The sequence below is a fragment of the Saimiri boliviensis genome, chromosome 13 (assembly GCF_048565385.1).
Source record: "Saimiri boliviensis isolate mSaiBol1 chromosome 13, mSaiBol1.pri, whole genome shotgun sequence".
In the NCBI taxonomy this organism is placed as follows: domain Eukaryota; kingdom Metazoa; phylum Chordata; class Mammalia; order Primates; family Cebidae; genus Saimiri; species Saimiri boliviensis.
Window position 1 is genome coordinate 20,570,255 of NC_133461.1, and position 25,662 is coordinate 20,595,916.

The window sequence follows — 25,662 nt, forward strand, 5'->3', positions numbered from 1 at the left end:
TTTCACTTCCAATCCTTTGGAACCTTGCAAGCTTTCCTCCTTAACAGCTCCCCTGAGTATCAGTAAATTACTTGCTATCACCTTCCTTCAAACACAGCTTCAAAGCTTCCTTGGAAAGATACAGTCTTTCTTGGTATTTAACATATGGCAACAGCCACAATTTCCAAACAGCAGGAAGCTTATGCTAGGGGGTTAAGTCGCTTTCGTTTATATAGACTATATGCCACTTGCTCACACAAAGCATTCAAAAAAATATCACAATGGCCTTGTAAGGCAGAAACATTCGCCTTTCCCCTCTCAGCTGCTACTTCTCTCACCCTGTGCTGCCCAGGGAAGAAGGCCAGGAGGAAGTCTGAGACAAGCTGGAGACTGAGGCTGGAATTGGAGATGCTGCTCTGCCTTCCTAAAGACTTCCGGGTCTTACGCACCCCCACCCCGCCACCCCCCTCTCGTCTCTCTGCACTGCCTCCTGTTTCAGGTGACAGCCCCAATGCCTGTTACTAGTCAACAGCCTCGACTTCTCTGCTACTTTGAGCAGAGAGAAACGGCAGTACCGCCCATGCTAACTCAGTACAGTGTTCCAGCTAGGGTGGGTGTTCCCAGCTGACAAGTTCACTCAGAATGAACAGGCTCTTCTTTTGTCTCCGTGCTGACAGAGAAAGCCAGACACCAAAATCTGGGAAATGCTATTACAGCCTGTGTAGACGTATCCGAGAGAAACAGCGTGTGCAATTCCAGACAAAGAGGGCAAACATCTGATGGGACCTGCAGGATGCATCAGGAAGCAGAGACACTGAGTGACGAGAGGGGAGACCTGACGGAAGGAGGCGTCTGCTTTGTAGGATGTGATAACACAAAGCAGAGCAGCTGAAGTGCGGGAAAGAGAGGGGACTGGTGGAGGGGAATGCACGCACACAGCTCAGGCGCCCTTGACTCTGACAGCCAGCCTCTCCTCCATCCCCTTGAAAGGACCACTTTCCAGAAAGGACTAGCGCCACAGCACACATGCTTCAATTCAGTCTGCTCCACTGTGGTGAAGGAATACCACTCTGAAAATAGCCGACTACAAACAATTAGAAACCCCCACCCCGCAGCACGCAGCATCAAACATGAGACTGTCCTTACCGGAAGGTGACTAAGGGGCACGTCGACCTGGCCCAGGAAATCGTCTCGTGTCTGTTAGGAAGAGAACAAAGAGTTAGCATTTCCATCTCTTCAGTGAGCGTCAGCATTTCCTAAAAATGTTTTACCACGAATAGAGACAAAGGCCCAGGCCCTGGCGCTGGAATGCGGAGGACAAGTCACCGCGCCCCAGGAGACTAGGAGCCCGTGTGCCTGGACGGACCTGGCCGAGATTCTGTTTGGTGTCTACTACTACAGCAGAATGCTAAGGAAGCCTCTGTAGAAGCAGGGAGAACATGATGAGTCAGGGAATAGACAGGCTGGGCCACAGAGGGTTTGAGGGCACAGCTGGGCCCAGTTGAAAGAGAAGGTGGCAAAGAAATGCTGGGAACATTTTAACAAGTGTTCATTGATCCAATGCTAAAAACTAAAGAGCTTCTTGAATGCTGAGAGTCAAGGGAAAAAGTATATGGCCTAGTTATGGTTACATCTTACAAACTGCATCTCACAAAAAAAAATACACGCACTTTTTAAATCCAGTAAGTATATTGCTTTTTAACCTAGTCAGTTGCTTGAGACTCTACATTCATGGGTCAGGTCCTGCTAATTTTTGGACACATCATGCCTCTCATGGTTCCCATCTACCATACTGCATGTATCTCTCCCGACTTAAAGAGGTCCAGATGAAGATCATTTGGAGACACACACTAGTCCCCTCTCAGGTTCTGGGAAGTCATGATTCAGCTCTGGGGTCACTGGCCTGGACTTCAGGGTGTCCGACAGACCATGGTCACACTATATCCCTCAGTTTTGGTGCCTGTGGCATGACCTCTGATGTTTCAATGACCCCAGAAGAAAACTGGAACACAATGACTATTTGCCGCTTGCATGTAAAAATATGCAGCTGGTTCTACCACATTCAAAAAGCATAAAAGCGAGGCAGTTCTTTAGATGTGATCAGACGAGTCCCATAGCCAGCTTGAGCCACCCAAGAAGGAATCCAGACTGCCTCATGCTGAAGCCTGGCCTCTTATTTCTACTCTGCTAGTTTACAGAGAAAGTTTCTAATTCACAGATGCTACTTTCCAAGTGTACTCGAAAAGCATTCTCTTCTTCCATTTAAAAGGAAGCAGCAGGTAAATATGAATGAGATTTATTGAAATGACTTGCTCCAGGCTTAGGAATTCCTTTTAGATAATTGAAAAAATTTCATGAACTGGAAAGCCATCTGTCTCCTCTAAACAATGCATAAAGGATAATAATAATAAACAAGAATCAAAGTTACCACGGTTTGGGTATGCCTGAAGAATGAGACTAGCCCCAATCCTTTTGATGAGCTTTTCATTTTTTACTTTCTTAGCTGTATCTGCTACAACTCAATGTGGAGAGACCTCATCTAGTATAAGGCGTTAAGGGGAGATGCCCATGGATTCTGTATGTCCTTCCAAGAGCAGCAATCAGCAGAAGGCCTTGAGAATGACAGTCCTGCTATCCTGCTCTTAGACCTAATCATGCTGCCCCAGTGACTCACACCAATGACAGTTACACAAGGAGTTAGACAGTGTGCCTGTCAGCTCTCTATTTGGCTGATTTCACTATTTTTATTTATTTATTTATTTATTTTTGGAGGCAGAGTCTTGCTCTCTTGCCCAGGCTGGAGTGCAGTGGTACGATCTGGGCTCACTGTAACCTCAGCCTCTCAGGTTCAAATGATTCTCCTGCGTCAGCCTCCTGAATAATTGGGACGACACGCATGAGCCACCACGTCGAGCTAATTTTTTTATTTTTAGCAGAGATGGAGTTTCACCATCAGCCAGGCTGGTCTTGAACTCCTCCCTCCAATGATCCATCTGCCTTCGCCTCCCAAAGTGCTAGGTTTACAGGCATGAGTCACCATGCTTGGCCTGATTTTGCTATAATTTTAGAGCTAATATAAATATCAGTTAACTGTAATATAAGGAAATGCACTAAATATTGATGATAAATTGCTTAATGTGAGCAGAGCAGTATGGCCACTTGCCCCCCTCTCCCCCTCCTCCTCCTGCTATGGCTGCTAACATGGGAAGCAAAAGACAATCATCAGAAGGATAAGACAATCTTACTCAAAGTTGTTTCATAACCTGATAGCTCTGAAAGGCTACCCAGGAATCATTAACCTAAGTGCATTTCAACAAAACTTCATGAAATATCTACATCCCCATGTTGTTTTGCCAGGGAGATGTTTGCATTCTAAACTGATAAAACAGGTTAAAACTTTGCCCAGACACCAAAAGACAGGCACCCAGTACTAATGGCTGGCAGCCGGTCTTTACACAGTGCTCGTTCTCGTTGGGCTCCGTGCCAAGGCTGTGACTAGTCCTCAAAGCAACCGTCAGAGGTACAATGATTGTGCCCATTTCATAGATGGGAAACCTGAGAGGTGTGTGGCCGAGGTGCCCATCAGCCTGTGCCTTTAACTGACACTGCGTGCCGCATGTCGGCAACTGGCAGGAAAGCAAGGCGGTGCCAGCTCTGGGCTTCCCACTGGTTGCTGGCTTTAAATGGTGTAGAGGATAAGGGAGGGATTCTGATGAGGGCACAGTCGGATGGGACTTCAGAGGGTTCTGGCAAAATGCTTGCTTGCTCCGTTATCTTTATACTACCTCCTACTCCAACTGTTCCTTTCCTTAAATGGAACACAGTTTACCGAATTCCCTGAGGTACTGCAAAGCCAGGAAACTTCACTTATACCTTACCACATTTTCTCATTATGTTAAAAAAAATTCTACAACAGTAAAAGATGAGGCAATTTCACCATTAACAAAAACAGAAGGCTCTTATTAGTTTACATGAAGAGAGACAGAAATTATTTTTGAAATAAAATTGGGATCAAGTACAGAAAAGTCATGGTCAAAATGAATTGGCTTAAATTACTGTTTCACCAGTCAATGGAAGACGTACTTGGTTGAGAGATCTAGGTTTCAAAACATCCCATTGTCGCCAAAAATTACAGACAGTTCGGGCAATGTAAAATATTTAGGTTAAGGAAACTACACCGATTAAAGACAAAAATGGCTAGGCACAATGGCTTATGCTTGTAATCCCAGCCACTTTGGAAGGCTGAGGCAGGTGGATCACTTGAAGTCAGGAGTTTGAGACCACTCTGTCCAATACGGCGAAACCCTGTCTCTACTAAAAATACAAAAATTAGCCAGGCATGGTGGCTTGCACCTGTAGTTCCAGCTACTTGGGAGGCTGAGAGAGGAGAACCGCTTAAACCGGGAGGCAGAGCTTGCAGTGAGCTGAGATTGCATAACTTGCACTCCAGCCTGGGCAAGACAGCAAGACTCCATCTCAAAACAAACCTGGTGCTTTATGTGGAGGGGAAGAGCAGGCACGTTGAAGGAACACCTGTTTGATGGTAAGAGGAATCGGGAGGTGTGCCAGTGTGCAGGATCCTGCCTGTGGGCCCTGGAGGGGCCATCACAGCACCATTAGGTCATCACCACCACCGTGCAACATCTCATACCAACATTACAAAAGCATTAATCAAATCAATTTTTAATGATTTCCAATACAAAGTTATTTCCATCAAGCATCAAGTTACAGAACCAAATTAACTTCATCTCCTACAGTGAGTACTGGTATTTCTTGTGGTTACTTTTAAGTGGTAAAATGCCTAACAGCCTACAAAACCAAATTAACTTCAACTCATGAGGTGAATACTGGTATTTCTCATGGTTACTTTTAAGTGGTAAAATGCTGTCAATTTTCATGCCATTACCACCTACCACATAATTCTCAAGGCTGAATATGTGCCTTTTAGCAACAAAATAATACATGCTCCCTTCTAATGAGCCATCAAATATTTTCCCAGTGAAACGACAATGTAGAATGGAGTCCCTGAAACGTGTCCTATCAGGTGAAACAAAAATTCATACTCCATTACTGGAAAAGTTAAACAAATACATACACTAAACACTGTCGCTTTTAGCACTGGCACAGTAAATACTGATGAACTATATTCAGGACTGCCTTCCTCCCCTTTAAAAATCACTATTAAGTAGGAAGAAGGGGACAAGTGGGTGCCCTGTTCATGCAGAGGGGTATGCTGCTACCAAGGGTAGATGCTACCGTAACGTGAAGCTGGGGACTATTACCATTGCTCCAGTGAAAGTGGTTATAGCCTGTGGGCCTCTCCCCAGATGCACGTGCGTGCTAGGTCAGAGCTGTCAGCACTGATGTGGATGCCTGGCTTAGATGTCCTCACAAAATACTCAAGACTCAATTTCTCAAAGAACACATCCATAAAAAACAAAAACAAAAACAAAAACAAAAACAATAGGACTCTTGATCTTTAGGGCAGAACCGTACTTGAAGGATGTGATTAGAATCTTACTGCACACCAGTAACCACTCCATCCTATTCAAGACAGAGATGGTGGTAACAGGGCTGGGTGTACAGCGAAATTCACAAGGAAGCTCAAAGGCAAAGCACCTGACTGGGCAGAAAGAAAAGCATTAAAGGAAGGAAGTGCCGCCCACAGGTCACGCTGGAGTCCTAAAGACCCCCACCTAGGGGCGCAAGGGGATGAGACTGCAAGGCTAGAATAGTGCCACCGCACTCCAGCTGGGGCAACAGAGCAAAAGAACTGGTGATTCTTGGTAAAATGACCCATGTGTAATCCTGGCGCTATGTATCAAGGTAATAGTTTTTAAGCTGTGAGTTACAATTATTTTAAGTTGAGCATAATATAGAACAGAAAGTATCAGTGCCTCACATAAAACAGGTATGTACTATTTTAAGGAGCTCGTCTCAGTTACATACATACATAAATGCGTGTACTAAGTTGTGACCTAAGGTTAATTTCCTTTTGTGTGCCACTACCAAAAGAATTAGAAAGCCATTCAACTACAGAAAATGAAAACCATCCACTATTACCAATTACCTGGGGTTTCATCCTTAAAATCATTAAGTAGTGATTTCAAAAAACAAAAAAATAGGTTTCGAATTTCTTAAGACAAATGGAAGAGAATTGTAGAGAATTTGGAACATAAGTCAGACAATAAGAATGTAAGCAAAGCCAGCATATGATCTTTGTGTGTTACATATGGAGGTAAACATCACAGCTGCCTCTAACAGTAAGCCAGAAAAACCACCTGGGCTTTCCCAGCAGACTAGTGGACACCCGGCTTAGATGTCCTCACAAAATACTCAAGACTCAATTTCTCAAAGAACACATCCATAAAAACAAAACCAAAAACAAACAAACAAAAACCCAAAAACACAGGACTCTTGATCTTTAGGGTAGGTAGGACTGTACTCAAAGGATGTGATTAGAATCTTACTACACACTGATGACCACCTCCCCCAACCATCCTATTTCCCGTCAGCTGCTCCATTCCAAGCATAGGCTTCTGCAGGCTGGCCCCAGCGCTGACAGAGGCCCTCAGTATAGCATGACGCCAGCTTTGCCATTACAGAGAAGGAAGGAAGAATGTTCCTTTTCCTCCTTCCACTTGTCAGGCACATCAGCTTCTATCAAGCGATCAGAGCAGGGCTGCGGTTCAGGAAGAGGGGAAGAGTTCGGTTCCACCCACACTGGGCATTGCATAACCTGTGGAAGGTTTCTGCACCTGGGCGGAGCCTCTGCCTTTCAAGGGGAATTGCTTCAAAATACGTCACTGAAATTACCTTAATCAAATAATAGTCACGTGGCATTCAAATAAAGAAAAAAGTGTGATGACATTATTTTCTGAATGCACATACTCCTGCCAAAATTCAATTTCTATGCACCAGAACACAAAACCCAAACAAAATTCAAGTACTTTTTGGTAAACACACACAGGGCTTTTATACGGCCAGCTCCTCTGCCATTTAGTTTTTAAGAAGGGACAAAAATCTGCCATTCAGTTACACAGAATAAGGCTTGTCCTAGAGACACTGGTTCTTATTTATAACAAATAAGAGCTCCATGTCAACAAAGTGTCAGAGCAAATTTGCAGGACTTTTACAGGTCCCAGGAAAACCATGCTGGAAGGCAGCCGAACTCAACCCTGCAGGCTGTGCCTACAACCAGGAAGACCATCTATTTTGAGGAACACCCATTACTGAGGTTTAAAAAATAAAACTGAAGTCGGAGGTAGAGAGAGGGAGAGCGTGAGTGAGCGAGCACAAGCAAAGACAACTGTGCTTGCAGAGAGTACAGCAGCCTTGCAATAGCAGCCTCGCTTTAACCCCAAAGCACAACTAGACCACTATGATCGGGGCTGTGAGAAGACACTCCTTTGCGGGCTGAGAGGGGGTCCTGGTGGCTCCAGGTACTCGGCTATGACATCAGGGAGTGAGGTGTGCCTGATGTCCCCGCCTCCCTTTGAGGGGGATGGAGGTGGTTCAAGAACACTCAGTTCTCTGCCTTGCTCCAAATACACGCATATCCCAGGTGCAGGGTCAACTGAGGGCCACAGGAATGATCATTTTGGCAACAGAGCACTTGATAATCTGAACTTAAGACCCAGGACACTGGGGGTGTGAACGCTGGGACAGGACTCTGACAACTCGATGCCCATGTGAGCAGCACGGTTGTGTGCAGGAGCTTTTCCATCAGCTCCTTCAGGCAGGGCTCAGCCACAGGCAGGAGGCATCTCTTTCCACACAGCCTCATCTGGACTGTTCACAGTTCAAGTGATCAACAGCCACAGGGCCTGGGGGCTTTGCAGCTCTGGACGGGAGAGGACAACCTGGTTCTGTCACATAGCAGAGGCATGAGCAGAATGCTGCAGGGACACCCTGGGGAAGCGACAGACTCTGTCACAGGAAGGCCTGGGATGACTGTGCAGGACAGAACTTCAAGCAGGTCCTGAGGCAGGAGTTTGCAGGAGGACTGAGCAGGGACAGGTGTGGCTACCACAAGAACATCCAGCTGAGGCACGCTGACCAAAAGGCCCATGACACTCAGGCACTGCCCTGTGGGGCAGTGGTGGGGAGGGAAGCTGAGGCTGGGCCTCAGGGTCTCATGTGGCTTGCTCTCTCAAGAGGACAGTCTCCTAGGGCAAGCAAAGATGCACGAGGACGTGAAACAGGGAGTAACTGGTAAGGACTGTGTCCGAGAAAGGTCCCTGACCAGGAGACCTGACTGAAGGGAGAGCACCGAGGACAGTGCGAGGACAGTGCAAAGTCACCTAGCTGAGCACCATGAGGGTGCAGCCCACTCCGGACACGATGGTGCAGTGTCCCCACAGAAAGAGTTCGTTCAGGGATGCTTCTTGTCAGCAGGCGATGAGGACATCAGGTAATGACCACTAAGGTCTTAATGCAGTGCCCATCAGGAGGACTGACAGCTGCAGACCAACGTTACTGACTCGAGGACACAAAGCACACGTGGAGGATGGCGGACTAAGAGTGACAGACACTCTCAGTACCACGTGGTATCGAGAAATGATTTGGATTTGGGTGAAAGCGAGCCTAAGCACGCCAGGGGTTCAATTATCAAGCGCCAGCTGGGTCAGGAGACCTCCACCCAGGTGGTGCTAAAGGAAATGAGTGGCAGACACCCAGACAGAACAACAGAGGCGATCTATCTGGGGGACCAACGGCCTGAGCATCCCAGGTGCTGACAGCTTTTCAGGTTGAAGGTCCCGAGCAGATTCTCATCCACATATTTAGTTGCTCTTAGGTGATTCTTATTAATATACAGATGTTCTACATTTACTAAGAATATACCAGGTGGGCAGCTGTTATCCATCTATCACTAACTACAAACTATAAGGTGTCCTCCACAGAGGAGACATGGGGGCAGGGTAAACTTACTGTTTCTCAACATTCGATGCCAGTTTTTACTTTTATTTCATTTTCATGTTTATTGCTAAAAGCTCCTCCTCACACATCTCAGGGCATCTGAACCTCACAGTCCACCCACTGCCTGGCTGGCTCATAGCTGGGATGTGTGGAATGCCACCAGCCAACCAACAACAAATTGCATGAGAATGGAGGTGCCGTGTGGTTTTAGTCTTGAGTAATTGCTGAAGGCTCTGAGGCAGAGTCAGATAGGTTTATGCAAGGACACTAGATAACTTTTCATAAAGTTTCCATTTAACAGCCTCAATGTAAGCATTGGCATCCTAGAGGTGGATCTGTTGCGGGACTTTTCCTTAGTTCAGCTAAAGATGGGGTCCTTGTCACATGACCACAAAAAATCAGGTTTGCCATTTGAAGGGTGAGAAAAATGAGATTTATTGGACAAAAAGGAAAAAAGGGAAAGCAGGAACTCTGCAAAGCCGGAGTCCTGCTAATATGCTTTCTGCCGCATAGACTGAGTACCAGGTACCACCCAAGAAGAGGGGGGGCCAGGCTCCTTCTTGCTGCAAATGGCTCAAACTTCCCAAGGCTCCCCTCAGTGCACACTCCTCCTAGCGTGCAGGTGGGTCAGAGGTTCTTCCAGAAAGCCCTTTCCACCTGGCTGTCTCAGATCCTTTTCTCCATTAGCCATATTTTGGCTGAAATCACATCTCTGCCCAGTGGACTCCATCAAAGTTTGCTGGGGGAAAAGCTCCATCTTGGTTCTGGGGAGAAACTCACGATTGGAAGGCATAACAAGCCGACCTGTAGCTCATCTATCATGTGCCAGACACCGCTATAAGGAGGTTAAGAAACTTGGCCAGGCACAGTGGCTTATGCCTGTAAGCCCAGCACTTTGGGAGGTGGGTGAATCACCTGAGGTCAGGAGTTTTGAGATCAGCCTGGCCAACATGGTGAAATCCCATTTCTACTAAAAATACAAAAAATAGCTGGGTCTGGTGGCGGATGTCTGCAATCTAAGCTACTCGGGAGGCTGAGGCAGGAGAATTGCTTGAACCCAGGAGGTGGAGGTTGCAGTGAGCCAAGATCGCACCACTACACTTTAGCCTAGGAGACGAGAGTAAAATTCTGTCTCAAAAAAAAAAAAGAAGAAAGAAAGAAACTTGCCCAAGGTCACCAAGCTAGTAGAGAGTGGCCCAAACATGAACGCAGGCAGTCTTCCAACATGATGTAGAATCTGTACTTCATGCACCAGAGTTGTAAGGAAAACATGAACAGGCTCCTCCAACCTCTGCTCAAAAATCCAAGTATGCTATGTTGCTGTCCCCAACTCCATATACTCTCATGGATTATGCTTGCCAAATCTTGCATGAGTAATGTATAAGCGTGAAAGACAAAACAAATAGAATGGAATAGTTTTTATTCTTTTACTTCGCCATCTCCCATGTCCCCCACCCCCAATATCTTTTAAAACGGAGGTCTTCAAACTGCAGCATGCACAGCCCTGGGGATATATGAAGACTTTCCAGGGGACTTGGACGTGGAAATTTCTAAAGAAATAATTTTCTAGATCCTTCCATATGTCCTCTTCCCTGAAACTGATCTGGCCTGAGAATAGTGCTTGCCTTCTGTGGCTCTCCTTTTCTGCTTCCCCCTCCTAAATCACAACCCTCCATCCCTGCCTTTCCAAAGAAAGACATACTCCTCATCCTTCTTGAATCTTATACCATGGTCTACTTTGCTGGGTATAAAAGCCTCCAGAGGACAAAATGAATGAAGGAACAGAATCTATCAAAAAGTCAACCACTAGGTTGTTATTATAACATTTATCTAAAAACTCCTAAGCAGTTAAAGCCCAGTACCCCTGCCCCACCCCACACCACATAACAATTTTAGATGAGAGCAAAGGAAAAGAAAAATTCCTTCTTTCCACATTTCAGGTTGATGAGAAGAGTGTGGAGAAGACAACTTCAAAGCTTTGTAAAAAAAATTAAACAAAAGATTATATGTATTTTGAAAGCCTACTATATAAAACAAGGGTGAGGAGAAACTTTCATTAATTAGATTTCAGAGTCTAGCAGGTGCTCATTTAGGCACAGAGTATGGGCCTCCTTCTCCCCACAATCCACTGAAGACACACTAAGAAACAGGGCCCAACACACTCTTTTTCTAGTCTTGTTATGACGCAGTAACACCAGCAGGTACCTGAGCAGAATGTGTAGCACTGAAGTGTGCTGTTAACCAGCGGTGCCCAGGCTTGCTTCAACATTGCAATCCCCTGCAAAGTTCTAAGATCACTGTACCCTCAGAAAATTAAATTTCTGGCAGAGGGGCTCAGTTGTAGGTGTGATTTAAAAGCCCTCTATCTTATTCTAATTTTTGGTCAGGGACGACAACCACGGAGTGAAGCTACCCATTTATCTGGTTTACAAAGAGAAACTATAATTACCTTTTAAACTAGTGGAGTGACACTGATCAGCAAACTGACACTAAATTGCAATCTCAAAGTATACAACAGGTTCCTCTCCTGCTCCAGCTTGGGCCTCTGCTGTACCTCCATGGAGGCAAAAATAACTGGGCCCAGAATGCAGATGAGATGCAGAAGATGGTGCATTTCTAGCTGCCCCTGTTTAAAATCCTAGCCCTCTGGCCTGATAGGGCTGGGATATTAATAGGAGTAAGAGTCACAGGTGCACAAAGAATAGGAATTTCACTGATCATGGCCAAGGGATATCTGTCTGCCATTCTAATACTGGAGCTAAAAAGACAAATCCCATTTCAAAATAGAATCAGAGAATGTGATCCTTAGGAGTGACCTCAGAAGTCACTTAGTGCAACATACATCTTAGACATGTATCCTCATCTGTTTCCGCTTTCAAGTGGTTGTTCACCCTGTTTAGCTCTGAACATCATCAGTGATGGGGAGCTAACTACCTAAAGGGGTTGTGGAAAGGGGATGGGTTTTGGACACACAGATGGCTCGTTTAAAATCCCATCTCTATCAAGTAGCTGAACCACCAAATGAAGGTTTCACAATCACCAAAGATCAATCTCATCCCAAGTGAGGATAAAAACCACTTTACCTTGCACAGTCATTGATATTAAATGGGATAACTAGATTCAACAAATGTTCTTTCTTTTCTAACTGAGACAGAGTCTTGTCATGTTGCCCAGGCTGAAGTGCAATGTCACAAACAGCTTACTGTAGTCTCAAACTCATGGATCCAAGCGATCCTCCCACTTCAGCTTCCTGAGTAGCTAAGACTACAACAGGCACATACTATCGCGTCAGGCTAATTTTTAAGGTTTTTTTTTTTTTTTTTTTTTTTTGGTGGTAGGGACAGGGTCTTGTCCAGGTGGTCTCAAAGTCCTGGGCTTAAGTGATCCTCCCACCTCAGCTTCCCTAAGTGCTGGGATCACAGGTATGAGCCACTGCCCCTGGCCAATAAATGTTACTTCTGACTAAGGTATCTCAAACTCAGCATCATTACCATTTGGGGCTAGATAATTCTTTGCTGTGAGGGCTGTCCTATGCTTTGTAAGGTATTTGGAAGCATCTCTGGCCTCTGCTCACTAGATATAGCAGCAACTCTCACACCTCAGTTTCGTGCAATCCAAAACTGTCAAATGTCCCTGTGGGGCAGGTGGGGAGGTAGGGGAAGAAGTGCTCCCAGTTAAGGACTACTGTCCTATCCTGCTCCCTCCCTTCCAGTCTGGAAGGTGTCCATTCCATCTTTGGGCAATTCTGTAAGAATGTTCTATAATCTGGTGTTATTTTTCTTTACCTCCTATCTCCTTGAAACATCAAAAGAAAAGGAATGTAAGTTTCTGTAACTAGAAAGTGGCAGGGCTAGGATTTGAACCAGAATCTCTTCCACTTAACACTCAAGAGTGAAACAGATTTTCACTTTAACACTCAAGAGTGAAAGAGTTATTTGTTTCCACTATTTCTTTTTTTTTTTTTTTTTTTTTGAGACGGAGTTTCGCTCTTGTTACCCAGGCTGGAGTGCAATGGCACGATCTCGGCTCACCGCAACCTCCGCCTCCTGGGTTCAGGCAATTCTCCTGTCTCAGCCTCCTGAGTAGCTGGGATTACAGGCACGCGCCACCACGCCCAGCTAATGTTTTGTATTTTTAGTAGAGACGGGGTTTCACCATGTTGACCAGGATGGTCTCGATCTCCTGACCTCGTGATCCACCCGCCTCAGCCTCCCAAAGTGCTGGGATTACAGGCTTGAGCCACCGCGCCCGGCCTTTGTTTCCACTATTTCTTAGTGGCTAATTTCTACCATGGGACAAGATGGCTTCATTTGAAGAAAGTTATGTCCTTATCCTCTAGCTGCTTTTTCTTTTGCCCCCAGAGTAGTCAAAAAAAGGTCTGCAAGCAAAGCTCCATGTATCAGAGTATTTCCTAATTAATGGGTAAAACGGAGAGTGTGACATAATTCACTATGTGGCTGCCAGGAAAATCCCCGAGAAGCTGAGACCAAAGCCGAGCTCCTTGCGTGACTGAGTTGTGTTTAAGATCAAGAGCAACAGCTACACGGTTTCCAGAACAAGGAGCCAGGCTACGCTGGGCTGTAACTGGGAGCACACAGTGGGGGTGGCATCAAAGCCACGAAAGCCCAGAAACATGAGAGGAAATGTGAGGGTGCTTTAGAGAAAAGCCCCAGAGGAGCAAAATGCCCCGAATATTCGCTTCAATGTCGAATCAAAAGTCTTCAACCTTCAAACTACGGAAGGCAATAGAACGAGCATCCCAGGCACCAAGCTTTGACTCTTTATGTCTCAAAACACAAGATCAACCTGGGAAAGAAAAGTTCCATTTATTACTCATGACTTTTTCCAAGAATCACTGGGTGCTACAATTCAAGTGTCCATGCTTGCAAAAAGTGGTTGTGCATCCCTGCCACCTGGAAAACCCACCAGAATGAGTCAAGTAAGGCCCTGGAAGAAGGGCTGCCCAATGCTGATGGCAAGTGCATCCTTCACTTTTACACTCCAATGCCTCTCTTGCCTCACTAGTCCCAGTCCTGAAACCCACTTCTGCTGCACCGTATGCCCTCCACCAATGACTACAAGGTGGGAGAGGGACAAGGAAAGCATGATCTCTAAGAAGTACATCATTTTGATGCATCTGTTCAAAATCACAGGTGGAGATCTGAAGTACGCCATGGGAGGGGTCCTCCCAGGCCTGGGGCATAGAGCCTTGGGTACTATTCCTTGTTGGGAACGAGCAAACTAAATGGGCGCCAATCCTTTCCTGGATGAGGGTTCTCATCTGGAAAATGGGGCTAAGACCATCTGCACGTTCTATTTCATAAACTGCTACATATCTCAGATGTCAGGGTATATGACAGGCTGCTGCAAATTACAATTGAATGTTATTAAGCTACTGTTAGTGAGTATTTTAAATTGACTGTTGAGAAATAGAGGAGTAGTGGGTCCCTGCCAGGACTGGCCGACTGGAAAGCATACAGCTATTTTCAGAAAGCCAGTGGTTCAATTAATCTGGCCTCCAATGAAGGAACTGTTGTATTGCAGAGCTCAGTGTGTGCAATTTGAGAAACCTTGTTCTATCCTGTGAGGACAAAGTATATGAAAGATCTTTAAAAAGTGGGATGGAATGTTATAAAGTAATCATCCCTTAAAAAATAACTTCATGAAGCAATGAAAGGCACCATAAAAAGCAAGACGCAAGATTAAATAAAGCTAAAAAGCTTGTTCTAACCTCAATACGAGGACACTCTCTTGGGATTTTAGAAAAGACTTTTCTTTAAAACATTATCTTATGAGAAGCTATTTACCAATGTATAGACATGTTACACTCAGGAGGCCACTTACGTATATGCTGGTTGTATGGAACATAAAGCCTGTAATTCCAAAGAAAATTGTTTCATCAATAGTAATTCTCAGGCTAGACTACAAAAGACTCTGAAATCTACAAAGTAACTGGGACACCAAGCAGCACTAACCCAGGAGCTTTAGTTACATTCTCTCACCATGCTGCTGAGGTTCTTAGTGAATACCCCTATCACCGGGGCAGGGCCACAAGGCGACACGATGCGTCCCATCACACTTCCAAGTGCACACTGGTGGGCACCTCTGTAGGGCACCTGTAGGGAACCAAAGGCCATGGCACCAGTGGTAACTCACCTCTGATGACAGAGCTGGGCCTGCAGTCTGGGCAGTTTCTTGGTCATCATAAACATTAATGGGTATTCTGTATTCAACTCCATGATATTTAAATCTTTTTTATTAAAAAAAAAAAATTTTTTTTTTTTTTTTAAATTTTGAGAGAGTCTTGGTCTGTTGCCCAGGTTAGAGTGCAGTGGTGTGATCTTGGCTCACTAAAACCTCCACCTTCCGAGTTCAAGTGATTCTCCTGCCTCTGCCTCCTGAGTAGCTGGGATTACAGGTGCCCACCACTGCAGCTGGCGAATTTTTGTATTTTTAGTAGAGACGGTGTTTCACCATTTTGGCCACAAGGTCAAACTCCTGACCTCGTGATCCACCACCTCAACCTCCCGAAGTGCTGGGATTACGGATGTGAGCCACCACACCCGGCTCAACTCCATGATATTTCAATGGCTAGAACTAAGGCTTCAGAAATACCCACCACGTTTCCATCTTAACGATTCACAGCCAACTGCTTGAAAAGCACAGGCTGCTCCAACGATCACAGGGACCCTGCACAGCCGTTCAGCTGTGCTCTCTGTGACCCTCAGTAAGCTCCCTAGCCTCTCTGAGCATCTCTCAAGTCGGAATAATAGTTTGTAACAATGCATTATTAGAGGAATCATGAAGATATGCACAAAACCAGCATAAGGCCTTGATGACAGCAGATGTCTGAGGGGTAAATTAAACTGTTATTCTACGGGGTACGTCCCTGGAAAGAAAACCAGACAGTGTGACACACTGCAGACTGCATGTAGGAGCTGGTCTATACAGTCACAGCTCTAAACTACATAGATGATTCCTACATAATTCCTACCCTTCCCATTGATTGAAGCGCCCAATTTCATTAAAATTCAACTTCCAATGACTACATTCATGGACAATTACCAGAACACGAGGAGGAAAAGGGGTCAGTGAATAGCAATGACCCAGGAGTTCAGTTACTCTGGGCTAAACTGGTATGTTCAGAGACTTAAATGAGCTCTGTAAGTTGTCATTCTTTCATCGACTTCATCATTTGAACTCTTCTTCCATAGCTGAAAGGAAAGAGTACTGAGAGAGTTAAAGGAACCTGGTGTCTAACACAGTATGGAATCCAAGGAAAATCACTTAAACTTTCTGTGCTGTATTTTCATCACAAAATGTGGGGCTAAGGCTCAGCAGTTCCAAGGTTCTTTATACGTGTACAGTTTTCAGAGCCGATGAAATACACCTCGCTGTAATAATATCAGTTTCCTTTGCCCTTACTAGTTCAGACAAAACTTAACTGAAAAAGTTTCCATAATAATCTGTAAATCAAGCAAGATGCATGGACTTTGAATGTACAAACTGAGGAGCAAATCGAGTGAAGCAGACAGAGCTGCACAGAGGGGCAGCCCTTGCCCATGGGCCACAGACTTGTTCATCCTGGAACCCCTTGCGCCTAACGGAGCCCGGCATATACTGGAATTCTGTAATATTGCACCGAACTGACCTGGGATTCTCTGACTGCCATGTGCAAAAAACTCCAAGCATGGCCTCTACAGAGTTCCTCTGTTCCTATTCCTGAATATTTCTGAGAATTGAGCGCTGGGAAAAGACAGCAAAAAGAGCGTGGCTCTGTATTCTTTCTTTCTATTCCTAACCCTCAACCTTTTTGGATGGTGACTTGGTACAGTTATTTAACTTCTCTGAGCCCCAGCTTCTACATCTGCAAAGTGGGGATAACAACTGTAAAGCGGGGCTAACACTGAGAGGTATTTGGGGAGGATGAGCCTGGGAGAGGACAGGTGTACAAGATATAAGGTAGTACTAAACCCAAATAAATCCTCACAAGTACAAAGTCCTGCAAAATTTCCATTTAAGCTTGGGGTAATAACTCTCCCATTTGCATCACACAATTAATTTTAGGCTATAAATCAACAACAACTATTAGCATATACAAGGCACTCACCACTCTGCGGCCAGCACTACTCTAAGAGCTTTGCACAAGTTAGCTCACTTAATCCTCACAACCACCTTATAAGGTAGATGCTATCTATCCTGGTGTTACCAAAGAGCATAGTAAAACACAGAAAGGCCTAGTAACTTGTCCAGGGTCACACTGTGAGTAAGCAGTGGAGCCAAGATCTAAATTCTTACCCATGACCACATGTACAGTCTCTTAAGTCATGGATGTGGCTGATTTTACTTTTCAAAGTAAAACCTCCAATTCTTGTGGGTTTTTTTTTTCTTTTTGCTGGATAAAAATATTACCCAGACATTGGCACATTCTTGATCATTCCTTGGGGAGCTAGTCATTGTAACATGTGGCAGATCATAAATGGGCCATTTAAGCATTTGGAGAATAAATTATAAATCTGAGCCTTACTTTGGATGCCATCTTGAGAAAAGCTGAGAACAGCTGACCATGAAACTCTTAAAATTTTATTTAAAAAAAATGACACCAGAAAGCTTTTTTGCAACTCCATTATTCCAACCCCAATTCATCTCCCAAAGGGGCCAGGATTGGGGAGGAGACTGCCTATCTAATCACATCTCTTTCAGGCCCTATCTGTAAAAGCAGTCAATGTGTGGGTAAATTGATTCTATCCATCCAGAGAAGACAATTTAGGGCGTTTCAAAGTCACAGTAAACGGCATCTAGCGCCAAATAGAAACTAAAATACATTCGGTATATACAAAGGTACTAAAAAATGTTTTGATTCATTAGTACATACTGTATTTTTCTTTTCAGGCATCAGTCTGTCAAAGGAATACCTTGCTGTCTGGCAGCCAAGAAATATATCAGTGTTATTCATATGCTAAGCTGCAATTCAAGAAGTCAAGGGGACAAAAATACGCTTGTTTCAGCCAACCACAGTCTTTGCATCTCTCCCCTCATCCTGCAAAGGGAACTGAACACAGAAGGTGACACTTGTATAAAGACATTGATATGGCACCCTCTCAAATAGCTTATCACGCGGATGCACACGGTGTGCAAACAATTAGCGGCTTTGTGTAGGAGGAATCCTCTTTTATACCCTTGAAATGCAAGTGAGAATTTCTAATAACACAGAATCATAAACTCCAGAATGATTACTGTGCATACAAGACCAAAGCGTGTTGAGCCACAAGCCTTCTTCGGTCTTAGCACATGTGTATGTAAATGTCCATATTCTAGTTTAGGAGTGAAAGTCAATGCAAACATTCAAGGGAAGTGATTAAAGATAATATTTAGAAGGCAACTGTCATCAATTCAATGTGATGGCTAAGTAATCCTCAGTCATATCATGAATCAGTATTAGCTACAGCCAGCAACTTCATCACTTATTTATTTATTTTTGCTTTTTGCTGGAAGAAATAATATGCTATGCTGCAATTCAAGAGGACAAAAATACAGTGAGATGTTGTCATATAAAATGTAATTTAGGAGCCTGTTCTATATCCAAGGTGAAATGACATCCCCAGAAATGTTTGTCATCACGTGCTCAATAGAATGAACCAGATAGAACAGTTATTACTTAGAAGTACTGCACTAAAGAGAGCCCATAAACTCACCAGTCCACAAACATTTTTTTAAAGGAAAAAAGGGAGAGAGAAGGAAAAGACAAACTTTAAGGCAATGTTCCAAACACTGCACATGCATTATTTCATTTAATTGTCTAAATAATCCTAAGGCAGAAACCATTATGAGTCCTATTTTGAAAATCAGAAAAGTGTGGTTTCAAAAAGTTAATTTGCCCAAGTCATACGGTAAATCAAGCCCTAACTGTGTAGTGGAAAATCCAGGACTATCTTCTATATTGTTGCTGCAGATTTTACTAAAATAACCAGGGTTCCAGAGATAAGCTGAACATCAGGCATTCCCAGAATATTATCAGTATCATGCATTACACATCCCAAAGAAATTCAGGTTCCCTTAAAACATACACAGAAAAAAATTTCTTTCTTTTATAGGGATATTTCTATAATTTATACTAACATATGACATTCACGTAGACGGAGTGAACTAGCATAAATTCAAATTACCCAAAATGGTACAACATAGTATCATAGATTCATCTACTGGAAATGCAAGTCTCCTTGCCTTTACTCCCAGGTGGTATTACTAATTTAGATGACTATAATCATACTTGTTAACCCAGAGACATTAGTTTTTAATTGTTTCCCTTCAACAATTGAAATCACGATTTTACTGAAGAAAAAGCCACTGAAGAATGGAAAAAGGGATCACGGAAGCACAACAGGGAAGAGTAATCAACACAGAAAGGTGCACCTGCAAGAGGTGGCTCCTGGGAAAAGACTCAGAGACAGTGAAAAATTATGGAACAGGAAGAGTCAAATGGTGGGTTGGGTGTGACCATCGAAATCTCTCTCTGGTCAACTGTTCCAGGACACAGAGGTACCAATCAAGAGAACAGACACAGGGGCTTGCAGGGACACTTGTGACTGTATTTAGGGCCCACCTGGCTCATCCAGGACAACCCCCCATCTCAGGACTCTTCATTTAATCATATCTGCAAAGGCATTTTCAGGTAAGGCATTGTTGATAAGTTCCAGGGGTCAGGACCTGATAAATCTGTGGGCCAGTTTTCAGCCTACTCTCTCCTATTTGGGAGACAGGGGCTCAGATGTTCACTGCTGGTACCACTATCTGTCTCTCAGGATCAAACACGGCCTTTTTCTTATGACTAATTTTACACGTGCATTTTCTCTTCCAAAAAAATCACAAGCAACCTCAGGGCAAGCAGAGTTTGATGTGTCTCTGTATCTCCCACAGTGCTAAGCAACAGCACCAACATGTAGTATGTTCTCAATAATCACTCAACCTAGCTGCAGGGTCAGATGACCCCTGTAGGGCAGAATCTGAATTGTTTTGACGCTCTCATCTATAAGGGTGCCCTACCCTTGTTGAAAGTGGGAGACAGTAGGCTGATTACTGGCCCACAAAATGGACTAGGTCCTGATCCCTGCAACTTGTCAGTGTGACCTTACATGAAAACGCCTTTGCAGAGACGTCACTAAATGAAGGGTCCTGAGATGGAGGATTGTCTTGGACTCTAAATGTAGTATGTAGTCGCAAGCGTCCCTTTTTTTTTTTTTTTTTTTTTTTTTTTTTTTGAGACAGAGTCTCACTCGATCGCATAGGCTGGAGTGCTGTAGCGTGATCTCGGCTCACTGCAACCTCCACCTCCTGGGTTCAAGCAATTTTCATGCCTCAGCCTTGCCAGCAGCTGGGATTACAGGTGAGTGCCAACACAACTAATTAATTTTTTTTTTTTTTTTTTTAGATGGAGTCTTGCTCTGTTGCCCAGGCTAGAGTGCAGTGGCACAATCTCAGCTCACTGCAACCAGTACCTTCCAGGTTCAAGCAATTCTCCTGCCTCGGCCTCCTGAATAGATGGAATTACAGGCACGCGCCACCACACCCAGCTAATCTTTGTATTTTTAGTAGAGATGGGGTTTCACCATGTTGGCCAGGCTGACCTCAAACTCCTGACCTCAGGTGATCCGCCTGTCTTGGCCCACAAGTGTCCACGTAAGAGAGATTCAGAGGGAGATCTGACACAGCAGAGGAGGCAAGGGAGCCACAGTGGCAGGGGCTGGAGCCCGCTGGCAGCCCCCAGGGCAACGGGCAGATGCGCTCCTAGAGGGTCTGGAGGGAGTGCAGCCCTGTGGACATCCTGACTTCAGTCCACGGACACCTGCTTTGAAGTGGCCTCCAAAACTGTCAGAGGATAAATGTCTGCTGTTTTAAGCTGAACTGGTAGTAGTTTAGGAGAGCAGCCCTAGGAAACTCCCACATAGACAAAGACCAGCCAGGCTTTGCTCCAAAGCCTGCTTTAGGAAGAAAAGACCTGGCAGGCTGGGTGACAGATAACCCATCCCTGGATCAACTAGGAAGCTTTTGTGAGACTGAACTGCATGAGGCAACCTCCTTCTGAACTAACAGCATCTTGAGGTTCCTTGTCAACATTTGGCTATCACTAAAAATAAAAATGCTACCTGTGGGTGAAACTCAAATTCCATGCGAGAGATCAGGAGACCGTGGGAAGGTCTGCCCCAAAGTGCTCTGACAACTGTGGTAGGACTCCCATCGCAGGGCACACACAAGCTCCCTCTGTCTTGCCCAAATCCTTCTGGTCTGTGCCCACACACCAGGAGTAGCTTTCTTGCTGGAAAACCCAAGGCAATAAAAAATAAAATACTGTTTCATTCACCAAACCAAACCCCTTCAAAAGTCTGCTTTAAACAACTGTCGCCCCCTAACCACTCCCCAAAAATAAACCTGTAGATTCTGAAGAAAATCTCTACTATCTGCCAGGAATTTTTGCCACCCAGGGCAGGCAAAACAAATCTTGCCCCCATTTTGTTTGCCTGCCCTGGGTGCCAAAGTGCAGCTGCGGATGGTTGTGTTTCTGCTTACACAGAATCTGTTCCTACCATCCGTCTTCACTGCACGGCACCCGAGCTAGCAGCACGGTACTCTGGGACCACTCAACATGACACCCAGCTCAGAAAACTGTGCTTTCTGAGGCTATACAATCAATTGAGGTATCTGAAATACTGAAGTATTGAAATTTCATTTAAACTATTTTTTTAAAAGCTCATAGCAGCTTTATTCATAATTGCCAAAAGTTGGAAGCAACTCAAATGTCCTTCAGTAGGTAAATGACTAATTAAGCGGTGGCATTTCCAAACAGTGGATTATCTCAGCACTAAACAGAAATGCGCTATCAGGCCATGAAAAGGCACAGATGAACCTTAAATGCATATTACTAAGTAAAAGATGCCACTATGAAAACGCTACATACACACTGCATTATTCCACCAACCGTATGACATCCTGGAAGAGGCAGCACTGTGAAACTCAGTAAAAAGATCAGTGGTTGCCAGGGTTTAGGGGCATGGGAGGGATGAACAGGTAAAGCACAGAGGATTTTTAGGGCTATGAAATTATTCTGTATGATACTACAATAGTGGACCCATGTCATTATAAATTTGTCCAAACCCACAGCATATTCAACACCGAGAGTGAACCCCAGGGTAAACTATGGACTTCAGGTGATGTGTCAATGTCAGTTCATTAACTGCAACAAACGTACCACTCTAGTGGGGGATGTTGATGATGAGGGAGGCTGTGCCTGCGTGGGGGAAATATATGAGAAATCTCTGTGCCTTCCTTTCAATTTTGCTCTGAACCTAAAATTGCTCCAAAAAATTAAAGTCAATTTAAAAAGAAAAAGGAAAAAAAGCTCCAGTGGCCAACCAAATGAATTTTTTGGTAACTGCTGTATTATTGTTATTTTAATGTAGCCTAAATAATGGAGGCCATTAGTTAAAAACAATAAGAACACAAATATATAAAGTGAAACATCACTTGAGACTGCGTGCACTTTGGGAGGCTGAGGCAGGAGGATTGTCTACGGCCAGGAGTTCAAGACTAGCCTGGGCAATGGAGCAAAAGCCTTGTCTCTACAAAAAGTTTTAAAAAATAGAACAAAAAAAACCACAAACAAACAAACAAAAAAAAGACAAAAGAAAATCACTTCAACTCCTTGTACCTATGAGCTCAAAAAATGAAAGGAAAAAAAATCAACCTGGTCTGGGAATTTAACTGAATAAAAAAAATGAGAACGCCACAGAAAAACAAGTACTTGTGGAACGAAAATCACGTATTTGTAGCTGCTGGTTTTTAAAACAGCAACAGTTTTTGTTCATTTCAGAGCCATATTTTTATTTAGCCACTTCCTAAGAAATCTGTGTGAACAGCTGCTTGGTTAAAGAATAAAATACTGAATTTAGAGCCATTCAGTGAGATTCTCCCCATCACCCCACCACCCTAGCTACAACTTACTCTAAAAAATACATGGATGCCAAAATTAGTCAGTGCCAAACCAAATTCAATAGCCTTGATAAGAAATCCCACCATGGACTGTGACAGCCTTCTCATTTATCTTGGTTATCTAAATTAAGTAGGAAAACATGTCCAGAAAGTGGTGGAAAGGGGAATCCTTGGGTTTATTTTGGAAGAAAGCAGCAAGCAGAAAGTGTGATGTGTATTTCCGTGATACTGATTCCTTATCAGATTTCCCATGTGCCAAAGTGAAAGGTTGGTATAAAAGTTAGACAAAATAGGTGTTCATGGCACCAAGTGTGTGGAAAACTTCCTAATACCAAAATTTCCTGGTTGGGCACAGTGGTTCATGCCTGCAATCCCAACACTTTGGGAGATCAAGGTGGAAGGACACTTGAGCTCAGGAGTTCAAGATCAGTCTGGGAAAATCAGTCTCTACAAAAAATACAATAATTAGGCATGGTGGCATATGCCTGTGGTCTCAGCTACTTGAGAGGCTGAGGTGGGAGGATTGCTTGAGCTCAGGAGGTAGAGGTTGCAGTGAGCTGAGACTGTATCACTCTTTTCCAGCCTGAGTGACAAGAGCAAGACCTACCTCAAAAAAATTTTTTTCCTTACTCGGAGTAAACAGAAGATCTTATAAACAACTCATGAGAACCCATTATTACACACCAGAAAACATATGAGTCAAAGGTAATCAGATGTTTTGCAAAGACTGGGTTACGTTAATTAAAACTTTAAATAAACAACAGCATTAAGTAAACAGCAGTTTACTATTACATGATCACAGCACATGGCTGATGCATTCTTCAGAAGCAACAGCTTTATTGTACATAACCTGGGTTATTAAAATTACTGTGCCTTTTTACAACATCGAAGCATGTGGTAATTATCCCATATGCAACAGCTGATGTCTTCTTGCTATTTCAAAGAGGGATTTATTACTATTCCAGACGATAACTTGTTCTTTAAATTAAAAACCAGCTAGACTGGTGCATTAACTACACTGGCATGGATTTTCCCAAGGACACAAGCCATTTCTCATCATAGCTTCATAAAATAATTTGATCTGTCAGTGAATGAAGAAGAGTCCATGGATATAATTAACCCCCATCTGAAAAAAGCAAATCCATGTATGGCATGTAGCAGCTAGTCACCAACCAAATTTGCTCTGGGAAAGAACAATTCCTCTTGTATTATTTGACAAGTTTGAGGAATTAATCTCAAATTCCTGGACATAATGAAGTTGGATACGATAAAAACCCAGGAAAATGACATGAGAGAAAAATACAACTTTAGGTACATCCTAGCCCAAAGACAAGCTAATACATTTTGGGCTCTCAGTAACTTAAACACATAAAAGACAGCAAAAAACCAAGCGGTTGTCCATTCACGTGCTTTATAAATATTTTATGGATCTAAAGATATCACCTTCCAGACTGACTTCTACTTAACGGGCCAAGTGTTTACTCAGGACACTGTATGTAATGCAAGCATCCAAAGAATATCAACATTTCAGAGTTTACGTTCCAAATACTTCTTTGTACTAAGACGTAATGTATAATAAACCCTTTCATTCAACATTTGATGAGAACTGAATCATGTGTGAAGCATTATACTAGAACATAAGGGGATAAGAAAAGGCGTAAAACAATCCCTGGCGTCACAGGAGCTTGGAGAAAAGGATGCAAAAGGAGACATATATAGAACCATCTATAAATACAAGATAGAGTGTAATGTGAGCCAGGAGCAAGGTAAAAATAAAGCACTACAGGAGAGTAGAGGAGTGAGACCATGACTAGCGTGGCGGTGGCCCAGGGAACCCTTCGATGGGAAGAGGGGTTGAGAAATGCGGCAGCGGGTAAAGTGGGGACAACCCCCCTCCCAGGGTGAGCCTGTGGAAAGTGACACCCAGTGGGGTGGTGGAAGCCCCAGAGAGCAGAAAGGAAATGTTGCCCAGGAGAGGACAGCCTGGCCTGGGGTGGGGTAGGGAGAGCCTTGAGCCATCTGGTCTCCTCTTGGAGGGAAAGGGGAAGCCACAGAGGCAGCAGTGAGAGTGGACGCTGAGGCTGAAGAACTACTCAGGGTCAGCGCCTCCAAGGAGCCCTGGCGGCCACGTGGCCCTGCGTGGTAACTTGCGGTTGAACCTTCCGTGAGCTTTGATGGTTGAAGCCCAGTCTACCAGCCAGCCAGTCCCTCCTGCACACATCAGAAAGCACCCAAAGCTGTGCATCAAGTGCTCACTCCTGTCCTTTAGGAGTGTGATGGGTGCCTCTCACGGACTCCCCCACCCCCAGAGCTGTGTTCTTTCTTGGCACTTTCCCCAGCAGGTTTCCTAGAGGGTTACAGGTAATTAATGGCCAGATAGTTTATACGATCCTGCTTCTTACAGTGGTGATATCCCAGGCAAGAGAACTCACTCTGTCCTTTACGGATGTGATGGGTGCCTCTCACAGACCCCCCAGAGCTGTGTTCTTTTGTGATACTTTTCCCAGGGGGTTTCCTAGAGGGTTACAGGTGATTAATGGCCAGTTTATACGATCATGCTTCCTATACTGGTGAAATCCCAGGTAAGAGAACTGGGGTTGCTTTTCCCTAAATCAGCGTAAGTGTTTGGGAGGGGGGTGGCTGGAAGGGTGGAAGGAGAGGAAGGAAAGGGAAAATTAAATATATTTTCGTACTAGCAAATGTTCACTGTATCCATGGGGGCAGGGGGGGATTCCCCGTTTGACTTACCAACAATTATCTGGGGCAAAGTTTTTGTCCTTA

General features: G+C 44.3%; 1 protein-coding gene across 10 annotated transcripts in view; it reads right to left on the bottom strand.

The window, feature by feature from the left end:
- The window catches only part of NEDD4L (NEDD4 like E3 ubiquitin protein ligase), a 357,512-nt gene that overhangs the window by 79,542 nt on the left and 252,308 nt on the right, over positions 1 to 25,662 (bottom strand). For all 10 annotated transcript variants that reach the window (XM_074383355.1, XM_010336772.3, XM_003926040.4 and 7 more), the window contains one exon: positions 1,126 to 1,176. In XM_074383355.1, the coding sequence (XP_074239456.1) occupies positions 1,126 to 1,176 (51 nt within the window). The remainder of the gene's footprint in view (positions 1 to 1,125; positions 1,177 to 25,662) is intronic.